The sequence below is a fragment of the Lupinus angustifolius genome, chromosome LG19, assembly GCF_001865875.1.
Source record: "Lupinus angustifolius cultivar Tanjil chromosome LG19, LupAngTanjil_v1.0, whole genome shotgun sequence".
In the NCBI taxonomy this organism is placed as follows: Eukaryota; Viridiplantae; Streptophyta; class Magnoliopsida; order Fabales; family Fabaceae; genus Lupinus; species Lupinus angustifolius.
The window spans coordinates 5,229,106-5,247,567 of record NC_032027.1 but is presented as its reverse complement, the minus strand read 5'-3'; the positions used below and the strand labels follow the sequence as shown (position 1 = coordinate 5,247,567).

General features: G+C 33.4%; 1 protein-coding gene and 1 long non-coding RNA gene across 2 annotated transcripts; one reads left to right on the top strand and one right to left on the bottom strand.

Annotated features, from left to right (window-relative positions):
- On the top strand, positions 1,955-4,418 carry LOC109334555 (fructose-bisphosphate aldolase 6, cytosolic-like). Its single transcript, XM_019570389.1, has 3 exons — positions 1,955-2,077; positions 2,947-3,174; positions 3,422-4,418. The coding sequence occupies exons 1-3, from the start codon at positions 2,050-2,052 to the stop codon at positions 4,240-4,242; spliced, it is 1,077 nt and encodes a 358-aa protein (XP_019425934.1). The 5' UTR covers positions 1,955-2,049; the 3' UTR covers positions 4,243-4,418.
- LOC109334556 lies at positions 2,019-17,740 on the bottom strand. Its single transcript, XR_002106112.1, has 3 exons — positions 17,730-17,740; positions 16,699-16,712; positions 2,019-2,109 (listed from the first exon to the last, which is right to left on the bottom strand). It is a non-coding gene; the product is annotated as an uncharacterized LOC109334556 (long non-coding RNA).

Here is an 18,462-nt window from a genome sequence, read left to right as displayed (position 1 = left end):
TATATATTTATTATTATTTTAAGATTATATATCATATACTTTATTATTATTTCATAATAAATTACACATATTTGACTATATGATATCATATTATTCAAGTAAGAATTATTTTTAAATATTGATTATTACAAATTATATAAATATATAATTATAATTAAAAACCTATTAAGTACCCACAAATACCCGTTATCCGCATGGATACCCACAAATATTACAAGTTTAGGCACGAAAAAGCATTATCCGCGTCCGCCCATGCCCGTTGTCATCCCTATTAATTTAAACCCAAAAAGCGGATTATTGGAAGTTGGACATACACTCACCGGCCATTCAGAATTTCATAAGCTAAATAAGTTATAAAAATAAGAAACTTTACTCGAAAGGTTTGGAAAGTCAACAAACCCAAAAATGATTGATTGCAATGGAAATATAGAAATAGACCATGTAACCATGAAGACATTACTTGAGAGTATCGAATTAGAATCTGAAATTGTCATTTCGGAGGAGGTAAAACAACTCTTGTTGCTAAATTACTAACTATTTTTTTGAAGTAAAATAATAAGATAACAACAAAATATTATTATATTAATGTAAGACTCATTAGATCTCTAAGTATCATATAAAGTTAAAGATAAAGTTTGATTTCTATAAGCAATAGTTGTCGAAACATCACTAAAAAAACTAGTTTTATATTCATAACATATATCATTTTTTAAGGTTATTCATGAACTGAACCAAATTGAAATTCGTTTGAAACCTGACTCGTAATTAAGGTTGATAAGCTGGATTCATGAATCAAATTAAGTTTCTCAAATAAACAAGTAGAACCTATAACAAATATAATTTAATTTGTTACCTTCATCATTTTGGTCAATTATATATATAAATATATGTAAACAACTTCTAAATTTATACATATTATATATTAAAATAATTTTTTCAAACAAATGGATTCATTTCTCCTTTTTACGTAAACATATAAATACATATGTATATCAATAATTATCATTCAAATTGATGAATATAATAAATTTGAATTTATTAACTCGCTTGAAAGTTTCTATAATTTAATTGAACCGATTTTAAGTTGAAAAATAATATATTAAACTTGTTTGATCCGGTTTAAGAATACATGTCATGATCGAGTAAAGATAATGATCGGACAATATAAGCATAATTCGAGCATTTTGATGTCTCAACCGATCAACCTAAGCCAATAGGTATCGATCAGGCAGAAGTAGCAAGATAAAGCTAAACCACTTCTAACACTTCTGCTACACCGTCCACACGACATAAACCTCAGCTATGTGATGCATGCACCTATGTCCTACTATACCTTTCAACCATAAACAAAATGGACCAATGACATGATGATATATGACAATATGAACTATCCTTAGAGTGTGGAGCTGCTAAAGCCACTTAATATGGGAAAAACAACATTTACTTATCTAGAACAGACCCGACAAACTATTTGGTCGACCAGGTGAACAATATCTACAAATGAATATTCATCTCACTTCTCCACTATCAACAAAGGATTTCCCCACGAAATTTACTTAACCTTTTAAACTTATTTGTTTGTTCTTTATTCTATCTTTTATTTACTACTTGCTCTTCATTTTGTCTCTGTCTATTAATTATTGGAAACATTTTCTGATACTTCCCTCACCTGATTAAAATACACCTAGACTATAGTAGAAAATTTCAGCAAATTCCTGCTAAGAACAACAAAACTTAAGCTCAAAACTCAATTCCAATCAATAGTTAATAAGTAAACATGAGATATTCCAAAATCAGTTCCACTCATTCCCCACAAATAATAATAAATATTAACTAATAGCCAATAGAAAAGGTTGAAAAAAACCATTGGTGATGGAAAGTGGTCAAAAAGGTTTAGGCAAAGAAACGGACCTTGTAACGCATCTCACCTACCCCTTCTCCACGCTACCCTCTTCTATTTATAAACCCTCTTCCCTTCTCAGTCTCTCACATTATACTCAAAACCCATTCTTTTTCTCTTCTCTCTATATCTAACTTATCAATCCAACCATGTCTTCCTTCAAGAGCAAGTACCAAGGTATTATTCACCACCCTCTTCTCATTCATCACCTTTGTCTTTTAATCTCTTATCAGTCATGTTTTTTATGAGAAAAAGGTGTATGCACTCATAATATAAGAGTTTTGTATACTGTGCATTTTTTTATTATAATCTTGTGTTCTTGTTGGTTATGGTTCAATAACTATACTTTTCTACTATGGATGTAGTAGTTTTGTTATCTGGGTATGTTTTTTCCTACATAAAAAAATGATCTTTTATAATTTGGGTTGTTGTTTTGTTACTTTGATATTAAACTGGTTCGTAATTTGGTGACCCAGAACGATGAAAAAGTAATACTTTACATTATTTGATATAGATCTGATTTTTGTTTAGGAGTTTATTGATTGGAAAATTTTAAACTCTGTTCATACCAATGTGTAATGATTAGAGAATGGAGAACAATATGTAAATTATGATGAGCATAATTTATTGATATAGCGTTTTTCATTGGTGGATCTCCATGGTTACTATTTTTAGTGTCTTGCATTAAATTTACATGTGCCCTTTTTAGATATTATCTTTGTAAATATGAAAAAACAAGATCAATTCTGTATTTTAGATCTTGTTTTGTTTAGGTTATGATGCCTATAATGATTTGGATCTGGGTGGTTGAGTAATCATGTTGCACAAACTTACTAAAAAAGGTATAGAAAATTTTCGGTACATGCCATGTTGAACTAATTCAACTCAGTAGGTTTACGTTCATAAAGTTTGTTCAATCAATTTATTTTTTGTCTAGAGAACAAACTTTAATTAGTTGAATTGTAAAACAAGTTTTCTCTTTGTTTAATTGAGAATTTGTGTTGTGGTTATATGGTTTGGTTATGATGAATTTGCTTCAATTGCAGATGAGCTCATTGTCAATGCTGCTTACATTGGCACCCCAGGAAAGGGTATCCTTGCTGCTGATGAATCAACCGGCACAATTGGCAAGCGTTTGGCCAGCATTAATGTCGAGAATGTTGAATCAAACAGACGTGCTCTTCGTGAACTCCTATTCACCACTCCCGGTGCTTTTGATTGCATCAGCGGTGTGATCTTGTTTGAGGAAACCCTTTACCAAAGCTCAGCTGCAGGTATTGATGCTGAGTACTAATGATATTTGAATACTTAATTGCACATGAAGTACATGTTAAGTGTCATACAAGCAAGAAAGAAAGGAACATCTTACTTACACTTGCATTGTTGTTATGTATTCGCTTATTGAAATAGTTTTTGTAACTAATTAACTTTACCTTGTTTTGTTTTTTCAGTTTGTGTCCTAACACTGCCATATTTTGAGATCTTATCAGCTTCTGAATTTCTTTACTTAATTTGTTGTAGGCAAACCCTTCGTCGAGTTGATGAAGGAAAGTGGAGTTCTTCCCGGTATCAAGGTTGACAAGGGCACCGTAGAGCTTGCTGGAACCAATGGAGAAACCACTACTCAGGGTTTGGACGGCCTTGGTCAGCGTTGCCAGAAGTACTATGAAGCTGGTGCCCGTTTTGCTAAATGGCGTGCCGTGCTCAAGATTGGTCCCAATGAACCATCCGAGCTGGCTATTCATGAAAACGCTTATGGTCTAGCTCGCTATGCTGTCATATGCCAGGAGAATGGACTAGTTCCTATTGTGGAGCCTGAGATCCTTGTGGATGGACCTCATGACATCAACAAGTGCGCTGCTGTCACCGAGCGTGTTCTTGCTGCATGCTACAAGGCTCTAAGTGATCACCATGTTCTGCTTGAGGGCACACTTTTGAAGCCCAACATGGTGACCCCAGGATCAGATTCTCCAAAGGTCACCCCAGAGGTGATAGCTGAATACACAGTTAGAGCCTTGCAGCGAACAGTTCCTCCTGCGGTTCCTGCTATTGTCTTCTTATCCGGTGGGCAGAGTGAGGAGGAGGCAACCGTCAACCTCAATGCCATGAACAAGTTGAAGGGAAAGAAGCCATGGAATCTTTCTTTCTCGTTCGGAAGGGCACTTCAGCAGAGCACTCTCAAGGCGTGGTCCGGGAAAGACGAAAACATTAAGAAGGCACAAGATGCATTCATCACTAGGTGCACTGCTAACTCGAAAGCAACCCTCGGAACTTATGAAGGTGATGCTACCCTTGGTGAGGGTGCCTCTGAGTCTCTCCATGTCAAGGACTACAAATACTAAAAGGCTTGAGCTTCCTATTGTGTACTTGTTTTGGAGATTTTTTTCACTATTGCAACCAAGGTTTTGGTGCTCTTTTTTTATTTATACGTTTAGATTCCATGTTTTGCTTTCTGTTTTCTGTCATACCATGGTTATGAATTTAAAGAATAATAGAAGACTTCAATCTGCATTGTTTTAGTCCCCACCCCCACAATATCTCAGTATTTTAATATACCCATTAGGTACTTTGAGGAATCAAATTGGTAAAAATCAAGACATAAGAGATCACATTGATAGTGGGAGCATTTTTCAAGGCTAAAATAGAGTGATTAGTTTATGAACATTGTTGAAAGCCTTAACTTGTAGATGATAATGTAAAGTGCGTTCATTCCTACGAGTAAAAGGGGAGTACATCTTCTATCCCAAGATATGATGTATCACTCCATATACTTTTTGTTTCTCATTGACCAGAAAAATAAAACAATTAAATATATTTTCTGACTAATAAGAGTGAAAAAGTACATAGAGTGATACATATCTTGAAACAGGAGAGTGACTCCTACCACAAGTGATCTGATTTTAAGTCATATTACCACATGTCTTGCTAGGAAAAGTTATTAAATAGTTTAGGATGAATGATTTCAACTAAATTATCACATGCATTAATAATAATTTAAAATTAAATGAATTTATTCCAAATCAATAATAAATTTGATTGATTAATGATTCTAACCAAATGCTTAATGATTTAAAATTAAATGAATTTATTTTAAATTAATGATTAAACTGGTAGACCAATGATTTTAACAAAATCCTTAATAATTTAAATTAGATGGATTTATTCGAAATTAATGATTTATTCTCGGCTGTACCGAAAACTATTGCATTGATTTCATGACTCCAGCCATCATTGTTTTGCCTAGATAAATGGATAGTTACAGACTACATACGGATTGGTCATAAAAAATATCATAACTAATATAAAAATTAAGAACTGAATGTTTGTACCCATATCAAATTATTTCAGTACAACTAAGAGTCACTCTTTATACTTTTGAATAACCTTAATCAAATCATATTAATATCGTTGTGATATTATTCAGATTAATTATTCTCCTTCATGAAAAAAGCCTTAAATTTAACATTATCTATATTAATAGGGATCCACTTACTCCATGAGTAAGTTAAAAAAACTTACGTATCTTACTTATTTATTCTATAAAAATCTAATAGTTTAGATATCCTGACTAGTTTAAATCGCGTGAATCATTAGATTTTCTTAGAATTGATGACTAAGATGTGAAGTAAATAAAATGAATGACTATGCACTAAATTTTTTAACTTAACCTAATAAGTGGATCACCTCTTTTGTGTTATATTTATCTGCTACTAGTTCTTTTTTCTACCAGTCCTAGAAGCTTATGTCATCTTGTTCTTATTCTAGTAGCTTTTCAGGATGCTCATGAATTCTTTAGAAATGTGAAGCAGTCATAAAAAAAACTGCTATAACATTAAAGTTGTTGGTTTATATACTTGGATGATGCTGTTTCATGTTGATTGGCATCTAGTTCTACTATCCATCTCATGGAATTGATTACTTTACAATTATATTGATTATATAGGATTTGGTTCATTGTTTATAGCATTTTCTACATTAATTTTCCTTTATAGAAATCTGTTAGGGAAGTTAAATAACCAACTACTATAAATAGTAAGTTGTAAAATCTTGTATGATAACTCATTTCATTCAATGGTGTGAGAAATGTGAAGCAGTCATAAAAAAACTGCTATAACATTAAAGTTGTTGGTTTATATACTTGGTTGATGCTGTTTCATGTTGATTGACATCTAGTTCTACTATCTCTCTCATGGAATTGATTACTTTACAATTATACTAATTATGTAGGATTTGGTTCATTGTTTATAACATTTTCTACATTATTTTTCCTTTATAGAAACTAGTATATGTGTGGACAGACACTTCGTGCCTGTTGACCCACATTGTTATTTCCTAGTATTAAATATTTAATGTATAGTTTGTATGTCATAAATGTCAAATATAATATTTTGTGTTAAATATTTGTAATCTACAGTTGAATTTATTCGATTGGTGTAACATTCATGTTCTACATTAAAAAGCAATGGATCTTTGATTCAACCACCACTGGCTCATCCTTTTTATAAGCAATGGATCAGATGCAATACTACGGTGTTGTCCTGGTTGCAACATTCTGTTGAAGAAACAATTATGAAATCCATTCTCTAGATTGATGAGGCAGCTGAAGCATGGAAGGATCTCCATGACAAATATTCATAGGGAGATGTATTTCGTATTACTGAGCTTCAAGAAGAATTTTATAGAATGACTCAAGGTAATCAATCAATTTCTGATTACTTTACTCAATTGAAGACTTTTTGGGAGGAAAATGAGAATTATAGAGTCATAGGTCATTGTAAGCGTGTTAATCCCTGTACTTGTGGATTAATTGACCTAGTTAAGATGCATAAGGAACAAGATTATGTGATACGATTCCTTAAAGGATTGAATGACCAATATCACAAGTTAGATATCAAATTATGCTTATAGAGCCTCTTCCTAACATTAGCAAGGTATTTTCAATGTTGATACAACATGAGAGACAATTTAATGTTCCAATTCTTTCTGATTTAAAGGCCTTGGCTGTTAATTCACAAGGAAGTCCTTAGTTCAGATCCTTCAATGGAAACATAGGTAGAGGAGTTAGTTCCTTCAGGGGAAGAGGTAGGATACCTTATAATGGTGCATCCAAAGGCAATGGTGCTAGGTTTTGCACTCACTGTGAAAGAACTAACCATACAGTGGACACATGCTTTATAAAACATAGATATCCACCTAGTTATCACTACAAAACAGGATGGTCAGCCAATGCTGCTAATAGCTTTCCTATAGAGATTGAACATGGTCAAGATGGTTCATGCTATCAGAATGAGGACACTTATGTTGATAAGGGAAATAAGAGTCATGGTTTCACTGATGACCAAGAGGACACTAGCATTGCTTGAGCAAAACAAGAGTGTCACTAGCAAGATTAACTCTGTAATCTCTGATGGTGCAACATCTATTAATACTGCATTGTCCTCAACAATAGGTAATAAATGTGTGAATTGTTTAATTGATAGTAGAGCTACTAACCATATTGCTTATGATTTGAATAGCTTTAGAAGTCAAAGATCTATTTCACATGTTATGATTACCTTGCCTAATGGAAGTAAAGTTAGTACATCTATATATGGCACTGTAATTCTATCTGATTCTCTTGTCTTACATGATGTCTTGTATGTTCCTAACTTCCATGTCAATTTAGTGTATGCCCATAAGTTGATCCAGACACTAAAATGCCATCTAATCTTTGATCTCAACTCTTGTACCATTGTGCAGAGTATTTCCAAGAAGGTGATTGGTAAAACTAGCCTAAAACAAAGGTTGTTTGTCATCAATCTTCTGCATAAAGCACATTCTTCCATTTTTGTCTCACACTTATCTTCTAGTCACACCAATGAGTTCAATTTGTGCCATCTCAGACTTGGCCATGCTCTATCATCTCTAATGAAGACCTTGTCTAATCATTTTTCTTTTATTACCTTTTGTAATGAAACACAAATTCCTTGTTATGTATGTCATACTTCTAGACAAAAGAGGTTAACTTTTCGTAATAACAATACAAATTCTAATAAAAGTTTTTAGTTGTTACATGCTGATTGATATATGGGCCCCTATTCAACCACTTCTCTTTTTTGTCACAAATATTTCCTTATTTTAATTGATAACTTTACAAGATTTACTTGGGTAATCCTAATGAAAAACAAGAGTGAAACCAGACAACATATCATCAATTTTGTTAATTTTGTTGAGACTCAATTCAATACTAAATTACAATCTCTTAGAAGTGATAATGGAGTTGAGTTCTTGATGCATGATTTCTTCTCTTCTAAGGGAATCTTGTATCACAGATCTTGTATGGCCACACCCCAACAAAATAGGATGGTTGAAAGGAAACACCAACATATTCTCAATGTTGCTACAGCCATTTTCTTTCAATCTCATTTACCCTTCACTCTTTGGAATTTTGCTATAAAACATGTTGTCCATATTATCAATAGATTTCCTAGTCCTCTATTGAAAAACTCAAGTCCATATCATCTTATTTATGGCTCATTACCTACTTTAGAGTCATTAAAGGTCTTTGGTTGTTATCGTGCCCCGATTTTCGGCTACACAACTTATTTAGAGTCGCCACTACATTTTATAGTTACAAATGTAGAAAAATCTTTTAAGCCCAATTACCTTGGACTTTTGGATTTTTGATATCCAGGTTCGGGAGTCGGTTACAAGGTAGGGAAGGTATTAACACCCTATCCGCCCGCCTAAGGCGGTACCATTCACTAAAATATATGACTTTATTATTAATTTTTTATTATTAAATTATCTGGTTAATTAATTAATTATTAAAATGAATAAATTTATTTATTTTTATTATTGTGCCTGACAAGATTGACCTTGATCCTACATATCTCTCTTTTAGTTGGGGAATCAAGGCTACGTAGTTCTTTAGTAGAAAAATGTTTGTTGGTTGAGTTTTTTTAATTAAGGAAAGAAGTGGCGTAACGTAACTTTCTGAAGGATGAGTTGAGGAAAGAAGCCCCCAGAGCGACTGTCCCTCCATCCTTTATGTGGTTGACAATTTTTATTTTTACATTTTATTAATTTTAGGTGCTGGATTTCTAACCTGTTAACATGCATTGAATGGATGCCTGAGATGTAGGAGATAAAACTGCACAGTCCATAATTTTCCATATGCTTTCATGTAGGCATGTGATGTTATAGAGCGGAGGAGTGATACTCCAGATCATGACTCTTAGGATGGTAATGATTCTAGTATAATGTTGATACTAGGTGTTTTGTTTTTTTCTCGCTATTTTGTGTAAGGATTTGTGGGTATTGGGAATTGTGTTGGATGTTGTTTTCTAATATGTTTTGTGTGATGGAAAATGATTGGGTGCTGTGAATTTTTTGTTTGAGAGGATAAAACTCTCAGTATTTTTGCTATTTTCAGGGGTCTCTTTTTTAGATAGGTTCCGCTTTTGAGAGATGTTTATTTTGAGGGAATGATGGCTCATTTTGAGAGATGTCTTTTGTTAGAGAGAGTTTTTCTTGAGAGAGCCCTCTTTTGTGTGGAATCCCCCCCTCCTTTGGTGAATGGGACACTCTATTAATAGACTATGACTTATTACATGTGCTTAATGATGAGAATATCTCCCATTAATTAATTAGAGGAGGTTAAGGGAAACAAATCAGATTTGCAACATAATCAAATTGATTTAAATTTTGATTGATTTGATTTGGTTTGATTTACTTATTCTCAAATTGCAACCTTAATTTACTTGATTCCAAATCTCTAAAGATTAATTATTATAATCAAAATTATTTGTGCAACACAATCAGATTGATTTAAAATTTTCCAATTTTAATTTGATTTGCATATTTCCTAATTGTGATCTTTAACTTATTTGATTGATTTGCAACCTTGATTTATTTGATTCCAAATCTCTAAAGATTTAATTTTCTAATCAAATTGATTTGTGCAACACAATTAGATTGATATGAACTTTCTAAATTGATTTGATTTGTGTATTTCCATATCACAATCTTGATTTGATTTTTGTATCATTAAAGATTTAGTTATTATCAATGTGATTCATGCAACTTAATCAAATCGATATGATGTGATTCAAATCACATGTTTTCAAATATTTAATTTATCTGATAATCCAATCAAATCTTTAACTCATTCACATTTTTTTTATTTATTTATTTATTATTGTTATTATTATTAGAATAACTTTGAAAAAGTAATTTTTTTAAGAATTCAATTACTTTGAATTTGAATTTTGGTTAACCTAATCACTTAGATTTATGAACCTTATCATAACTGGTTTGACATTTATATTTTTGCTTTGTTATTTTAGTCCGCTTAGATTTAGAAACCTTAACTGATTTAGTTTTATTATTTTTAGAAAATCATTGTTTTGAATTATGTTACTTTTTATGTAAAACAATTTAGGGCTTTTTCTGGGCCGAACAAAAATGAGTGTTCACAGCTACCCCTCTTTACTTGTTGCTTACCTGACAGCAGGCAAACTGAGGTTTGAGAGCTATCATGGTAAGTAACCAGTAAAGAAATGAACGCTATTTTTGTTAATGCTCAGAAAAAGGATTTGTTGTGGCAGTTTCGTGCTTTCCATGATGGACCAGTGATTTGTTGAGGCAGTTCCCACGTTTGCCGTGATGGACGAGGGATTTGTTGAGGCAGTTCCCGCGTTTGTCGTGATGGAGCATGGATTTGTTGAGGTAGTTCCCACGTTTGTTGTGATGGATCAGGGATTTGTTGAGGCAGTTCTCGCACTTACCGTGATGATTCAGGGATTTGCTGAGGCACCATGCTGCCAAATTATCCAGGGATTTGCTGATGCACCCATGCTGCCAAAATGATTCAGGGATTTGCTGAGACACATGTGCTGTCAAAATAATTCAGGGATTTGCTGAGGCAGTTGTCGCGTTTGCTGTGATGGACCAGGGATTTGTTGAGCCAGTTCCCACGTTTGCCGTGATGGACCAGAGATTTGTTGAGGCAATTCTCGCGTTTGCCGTGATGCACCAGGGATTTGTTGAGGCAGTTCCCACATTTGTCATGATGAACTAGGGATTTGCTGATGCACCCATGCTGCCATAATGATTCAGGGATTTGCTGAGGCACCCATGTTGCCAAAATGATTCAGGGATTTACTAAGGCACTCGTCCTGCCAAAATGATTCAGGGATTTGTTGAGGCACCCGTGCTACCAAAATGACTCAGGGATTTGTTGAGGCACCCATGCTGCCAAAATGGTTCAGGGATTTTCCGAGGCACTCGTGCTGCCATAAGGAATCAGGGATTTGCTGAGGCACCCGTGCTGTCATAAGGAATCAGGATTTGCTGAGGCACCTGTGTTGTCATAATGAATCAGGGATTTGCTGATGCACCCATGCTGCCATAATGAATCAGGGATTTGCTGAGGCACCCATGCTGCCATAAAGAAACAGGGATTTGCTGAGGCACCCGTGTTGTCATAAAGAAATCAGGGATTTGTTGAGGCACCTGTGTTCCTATAAGGAAGTGTTAAGTGCCAAATTGTTAAGTAAATTCATATACTTTTTGGGCAGTTAGTGCACATTTATGATGTAACTATGTAAAATTCATGATAACTTAGTAATCTTGTTCTGTGTAGGAAATTTTATGTGTTTATGTTGTTTCAGGATAAGTTTTAAGAAAAAATGAGAAAAAGATGAAGATTGATACTTTTGAGCATTGCAAGCCTAGCCCAAGCGAGGAGAGGGTCGCTCAAGCCACAAATAGGAGAAAAGTCTCCAGAAATCATTGTTGTCCCTCGCCCAAGCGAGGGACTTTCGCCCAAGCGACAATTGATGCAAAAAAGAACCTGATGTCAGGCCTGTCAAGCGAGGGATCCTCGCCCAAGCGAGGGTCGTCTTACCCAAGCGAGATGCTCGAGTTTGAAATCCTCTTATTTACTCGCCCAAGCGAGAATATCTAGCTTGGGCGAGGGCTTGGAAGTTGGAACTGATATTGGCGGTTTTCAGAAGTCAAAAGGAGGCATTCACTTTTCAGAAGGGATTGAACACGAAAATAGAGTGAAAAAGAAGGAGTTTAGGATAGAAATCGTGGAAACGATTCTAATCCACATATTTACTTGTATAATTTCATGATTCGAGTGTTTTAATAGCGAGAATGAGTGATTAGATCTTGCTGAGGGATTCAAAATGTAATCTTCTAACCTTTGTACTCCTGGATTCGATTCCATTGTAATTTTTATTTGATTTTGGGAAGTTAATCCCTTCTTAATGCATGAATTTAATTTGCTACTAAATTCTTGTTCTTGGGTTCAAGTTTAATTGGAAAATTAAACTTGACACCGAACCTATATCATCTTCCTTCATACATCATTACTCTAGGAATGGAGAATGATGCATGAATTGCCTTTACATGGAATGTAATGCTAGTTAATTGGTCAAATGTCCAAAGAATTGGTATTTGAGCAATTATCTAAGGATTTTACACTCAAGGGATTGATGTGAATGATTTAAATGATATGTGCATCTGAATCAGTAACTTCATAATTCACTTGGAATTGAATCCATGGATGTCATTGGGAAAGAACGATGCATTTCGATCCCAATTTATTTTACTTGCTTTATGTTCAATTTATGAGCTTTTACAATTAAACATAAATTTTATACAAACACCATTGCAAATAAATACTCAATTCATTCTTGTAGGAATTAGTGTAAATCCACTCTGCTCCCTGAGGACGATATCCCGGTACTTTACTGGATATTATTACTTGTATGATACGGTGCACTTGCCGTTCCGTAAATTTCTAACATGAAGCTTTTTTTGTGAAGCTAGAAAATTCACTTGCGGAATGTAGTGTTCCGCAGCGATTGTTAATGTAGATATTGTGTAAAAATGTATGTTGAGATGTATGATATACAATTTTTTGGTTTGTTTGTTTATGTTTATTAGAGGAATGATGTAGAGATGTATGTTTGAATGTTTGGTTATATGCAATGCAATAATTTGTTTATGCTTATTGGAAGAATAGTGTAGGGATGAATGTTTGGTTATATGCAATGCAATGTTTTGTTTGTGCTTATTAGAAGAATAATATAGGGGTACATGTTTGGTTATATTTGTTTATGTTTGTTTGTTTGTGCTTATTAGAAGAATAATATAGGGGTACATGTTTGAATGCTTGGTTATATGCAATGCAATGTTTTGTTTGTGTGTTTGTTTATTTGTGCTTATAGGAAGAATAATGTGAGATGCATGTCTAAATGCCTAGTTATACGCAATGAATGATTATGCCATGCTTTTTGTTTTTGTTTGTGCTATAATGATTGGTATATGAATGTGACTATGCATTGATAAGTATAGTTATGCTTTAATGTATGTATGTCATGTATGATACGAGTACTATATATTTTGTTTGAATGGAATGAGGAGTAAGACTGATGCACTAATGTTCTAATGCATCACTTATATATATATTTTGGATGAAACTCATCAACCTTTGTAGACTCGACTAAAGTTGTCTTTGTTGCTTATTGTTGATTGGTACAATACTTTTCTTTCATTAAAATTTGACCCAGTTTACTTGAAGATGTTTTTCCTTTAAGGTGATCCATAAACCGCCCCGGTATGGCCTTGAGGATAACGACTATACCTAGTTATTTTGTTCCTGTGTAGGCTTGCATAGAATTTTTCTCGAAAGTGTTGATGCTTTTTGTAACAACAAAAATTGCCCCAATGTGCATGTTATGAACTCTTGTCTTCACTCAAGAGACTACGACTTAGATTCCCCAAAAAGTTGCCCCAGTTTAGGTGATTGATGATATGTAGTAGCAAGTCTTCAACTTGGGGTGCTCATTTAATTTTTCATAATTTTTTACCAGAATACCATATGTAGGCATCTGTCGGGAATTCTCTCATTTTATTACAATCTCAAGTCGCCTTCGTAGGTTTTCGACTTAGGACCACTCACTTTTTTATGGGTTGCCCATGTGGGTTTTCAAGCTAACACTCTTTTGTTTTTTTGTTTTTTGCTTTTTTTCCTTTTTTTGTGAATACCCCCGTTGCGACGACTTGAATTGATAGGAAGTAGAAGATATGTGTGAGTCGTTGTTGAAGATGTCTTTGAAGATAATAACTTAAGATCTTTCTCCTTACTTGAGGCATTTTGACCTATTTTGATCGAATCAATTTATAGTCAAGAAAAGTCACATCACTATTGCCCCAGTTATAGGCTTTTTATAGACTTTCACAAGAAAATGAGATCAACTCCAAAAATTGTACAGTTTGGGCTTCTTGTGACTTTCAACTCCCTAATGTGAGCTAATCTGAGTCATTCTTCTTTTTAAAATAATCTGGTAAACTTGGATTGTAATGCTTTAGAGCATGAATCATCTTGAAACCTGCCCCAGTTGGAGAGGCTTCCAGTCTTCCTTTGCTTTTAGTGCTCTTTATTTCCTGCATAAATTTTTTGAAAACATCGATCATGCAAACTTTGGTAAGTGTTTGGGCTATGAGAGGTGATATGGTGGTGATGACAAAATTTAATCTGAGTTTGGCTTAGGTAGGCTTGGTGATGATGATGATAGAATTCAATTTGGGTTTGGCTAATAGTAGATATGATGGTGACTATGATAGAATTGAATTTGTCTTTGGCTTATGAGTGATGGTGAAGTTATGAAGGATAAATGGTTGAGATTTGATTGTGGTTGATGATATTTAATTTGTGTTTGGGCTTGTATTGATATGATGATGGTGATAATGAATTTTAACTTATGCATTAAAGATGAGATATTTTATCAAAATTTTATGAGATTTGTGGAGTCAGCATTTTTTGGTCATGATGCACATCTTAGGCAAATAAATCATCGACAAGGTATTTTTAAGCTAGTACCATGGTTTGGCTAGGGTTTTCAAGAAAATGATATAAGGCTCAAAACTTGTGTTTCCCATATCCACCATTCACCTTTCTTTTTATCATATATTCAACATTTTTCAAACATGACATTCAACTATTAAGATATTTTTTCAGGTTTTGATAAGGATGACCTATGATTAATGTGATAATTTTTCATGAAGGGTTCCTTTTACGATCATTGATATTGTACTTTTGCCCTAACTTTTGCCTGAGATATTAATTGAGGATTCTCAGCGGGTCGTTTTTACTTCTTTTTTTTGTTTTTTAGCAAGGAACGTTCTTTGTATTTTCTTATCCTTTGGTCACATGATTGATGTAAAAGAATATTTTTCTTTAATAATTGAATGTCAAGGAAAACGTCTGAGGGTTATTAAAAAATTATCTCCTTTCATGATGCCTGGGCTCAAATGGGGTGACTAAGGATATCTCCATGGTGTTTAAGAATTACAAAAATGGCTTGTGTCATTAGAAAAAATTGCCTGAAGATGTACATCATTTTTTTGGTTTTATATTTGCATCCTTCTCCATTTTATTTTATTTTAAATCAAATTGTCAGAAATTTATATTTTCTAATTAAGGTGGGCATGATATATTTGATACAATGATATCAACTATTTATTTTTGGGGTTACATTATAAGTGATCTAATTACTGGCACCCCTTAGATTTCTAAAAGTTGATAACAGATATGAACTTAATGGGTGGATACCCATCAGGTTAACCCATTGGGGATAATGGGAACCCTATAAGTTAACGCATAAGGAAGGTTATGGTCCTTAACACACCAAATCAAATTCAGTTTTCTCCTCTTCCCATCAGAGTTAAAACGCAAGTCCCAAGAGGAATCAAAAATTTGGTTGAGGAACATGCCAAAACTCATCTCAGAAAACGCAGATGATAGGAGTACATTCAGGAACATGGATTCATGTATGACATTGCACTCTTTGTTAATATATGTGTGTGAGAATCATGAGATTCAAGATCATAGGATCGGTGTTTCACTGATCATTAAGGAATTCCCAACAAGTGGTATCAGAGCCATAGGTTCTGAATTTTTATGATTCTCCATAAATGGTATTTTTCCAATTTTCGTATGAACCCTAATTTAAATATGGGATTTTTTTGTTTGCTTCCGCTATAATGTTATGAAAATTGGGAATATCTCAATTGATCATTTATACTATATCTTATTGGTGTTAAATTCAATGAATTCAACACATGTTATCTGTTGATTTTTTCTTTTTTTTTTTTACGGCATCTCATAATAAAGTTTAATTCGGAATATGCAACAAAATAGTTTTTTTTGTTCTCTCTTGAATTCAATTGGGAAAACTTGTTGAATTTTGAATTCATTCTCCCACATGCGCAATATTGGAATCATTATATGTTTGTTTTGTAATGCATTAGATAAATCCATATATGATGTCCTTAGCTGCAATGCGTTAGATATTTCGCGTATGATAGCATTAGCTGCATGCAATATATATGAATCTGTTTGCTTATACCATGTTTTTGTTGTTGTTGTCTTTTAAATATATATTTCATTATATATATACATGATGGATTTGAAGTTTCTTTATAATGCGACTTCTGAATGGTTTTTGCTTGCAACTTTGGTTTTTTCTTCTCTGGGTCATAGGCTTGTGTATTATTTTTGTTGATTGTTGCAGATCTGTATATGCAATTTTGAATTGTGCAATTATATTAAGCATTATTCTTCTGCAACACATTTATTTGTATGGAGAAATTATCATTTTTGTTCTATGATAATCAAAGTGTACATACTTTCAGTGACTTATATTTATGACTTGAATACTTTTTTTAATATGTATGCAGTGCACTTTGGTTTTGTATTTGTGACATGCATAATATCTTTCATGTTAGAAATACATATGCACTACACTTTGGTTTACTTTTTTTTAAATGCAGTAACGTGAATGCATATGCAGTGAATTATATGTTCTGCACTTTGGTTTTATCATTTGTGAATAAAATTCTTGTATTTAGTTTTGTTCACTCTAAGGCAATGCAATTGAAGTTGGTGCACCAGGCACAATTTTTGTTCTGTTTTTATTGTCGTTGTGTAACAGTATGATGCCAAACTTTATTTGATCTATATTGGTGTTTTTTCAATAGCATGTGTATATATGTTTTATGGATAATTATGGTTTGATCAAATATATACATTAGTTATTAGTTATGCTGTATATGTTTTAAATATGCATGAACATAATTGATTTGGAATTATATTGTGGGATTAGTTTTGGTACTTATAAAAGATATCAAATCTGAAAGTTTTAATTCCAAGATTATTAATTTTTTGTAATTGAACTATATTGTGTTTTTATTTTGTCTAGTAATTATTTTGAATTAATTAATGCAATATGTTGCCAAAGTAACCTTTATTATGGAAATTAATTGAATTTACATAGATGAGTATGAGATTATTTATGCAAATTGTGTTCAGCCCAAAGGAAGACACAATTTGGCCAAATAATAACATACATGTGATGTTAAATATGTAACAATTATAAAGTTTCTTTTTCATGTGAATAGTAGTCGGTCCAAAGAAAGACTATTGTTTGACAAAACTAATTGTTAATATTTGATCATTACATTGAGAGTATTACTTACAAATTGATTTCTCTGTCCAAAGACTAGAAATTGATTGTGTTAGGTATCTTGTGATGGGTCTATTATGTGAATATGTCTTGTTTTACATATATTACATGACTTGTCTGTTTAGATTTGAACATGTTATTAATTCTTTGTTATGTGGATTCAGTGTCTTTTACCAATGCTACAAATATTCCTGCTCAAATTAATAATATCCCATTGCTGAATGGGACAAATTTTAAGGTCTGGAAGGAAGCTGTATAAATTATTCTCGGCTGTATGGATTTGGATCTGGCACTTCGTGTGGAGAAACTCATTTCTACTGCGGAAAACCTCAATGAGGCTAAAATTAAGAAATGGAAACGCTCTAACCGAATGTGCCTAATGATCATGAAACGCACTATTCCATATGCATTTCGGGGCTCTATATCTGAGGGTAAAATTGCAAGGAAGTTCCTTGAAGAAATAGAACAATTCTTTGCCAAAAATGAAAAGGCGGAGACGAGTAGCCTTTTGGCTAAACTCATCTCCATGAAGTATAAAGGCAAAGGGAACATAAGGGAGTACATTATGGAGATGTCTAATCTCGTATCAAAACTCAAGTCACTTAAGTTAGAGCTTGGTGATGACCTGCTCGTGCACTTGGTTTTGATCTCTCTTCCTACACACTTTGGGCAATTCATAGTGAGTTATAACACTAAGAAGGACAAATGGTCCCTTAATGAGCTTACATCTCACTGTGTGCAGGAGGAAGAGAGGCTGGAGTGAGATAAGGGTGAAAGTGCTCACTTGGCTATGACCCCTCAAAATAAGATAAGAAAGAGCAATAAGGGAGCTACGAAAGGGCCTTCTTAGCAAAAACAATTGAAGAGTAATGAGGAATTTACCTATTACCTATATAAGAAGCAAGGACACATGAAGAAAGAGTGTCCTAAATATGCCTCATGACGTGTAAAGAAGGGTAAATTTCTAACTCTTGTTTGTTCTGAAATTAATTTGGCTTTTGTACCCAATGATACTTAGTGGGTAGATTCTAGTGCTACTAC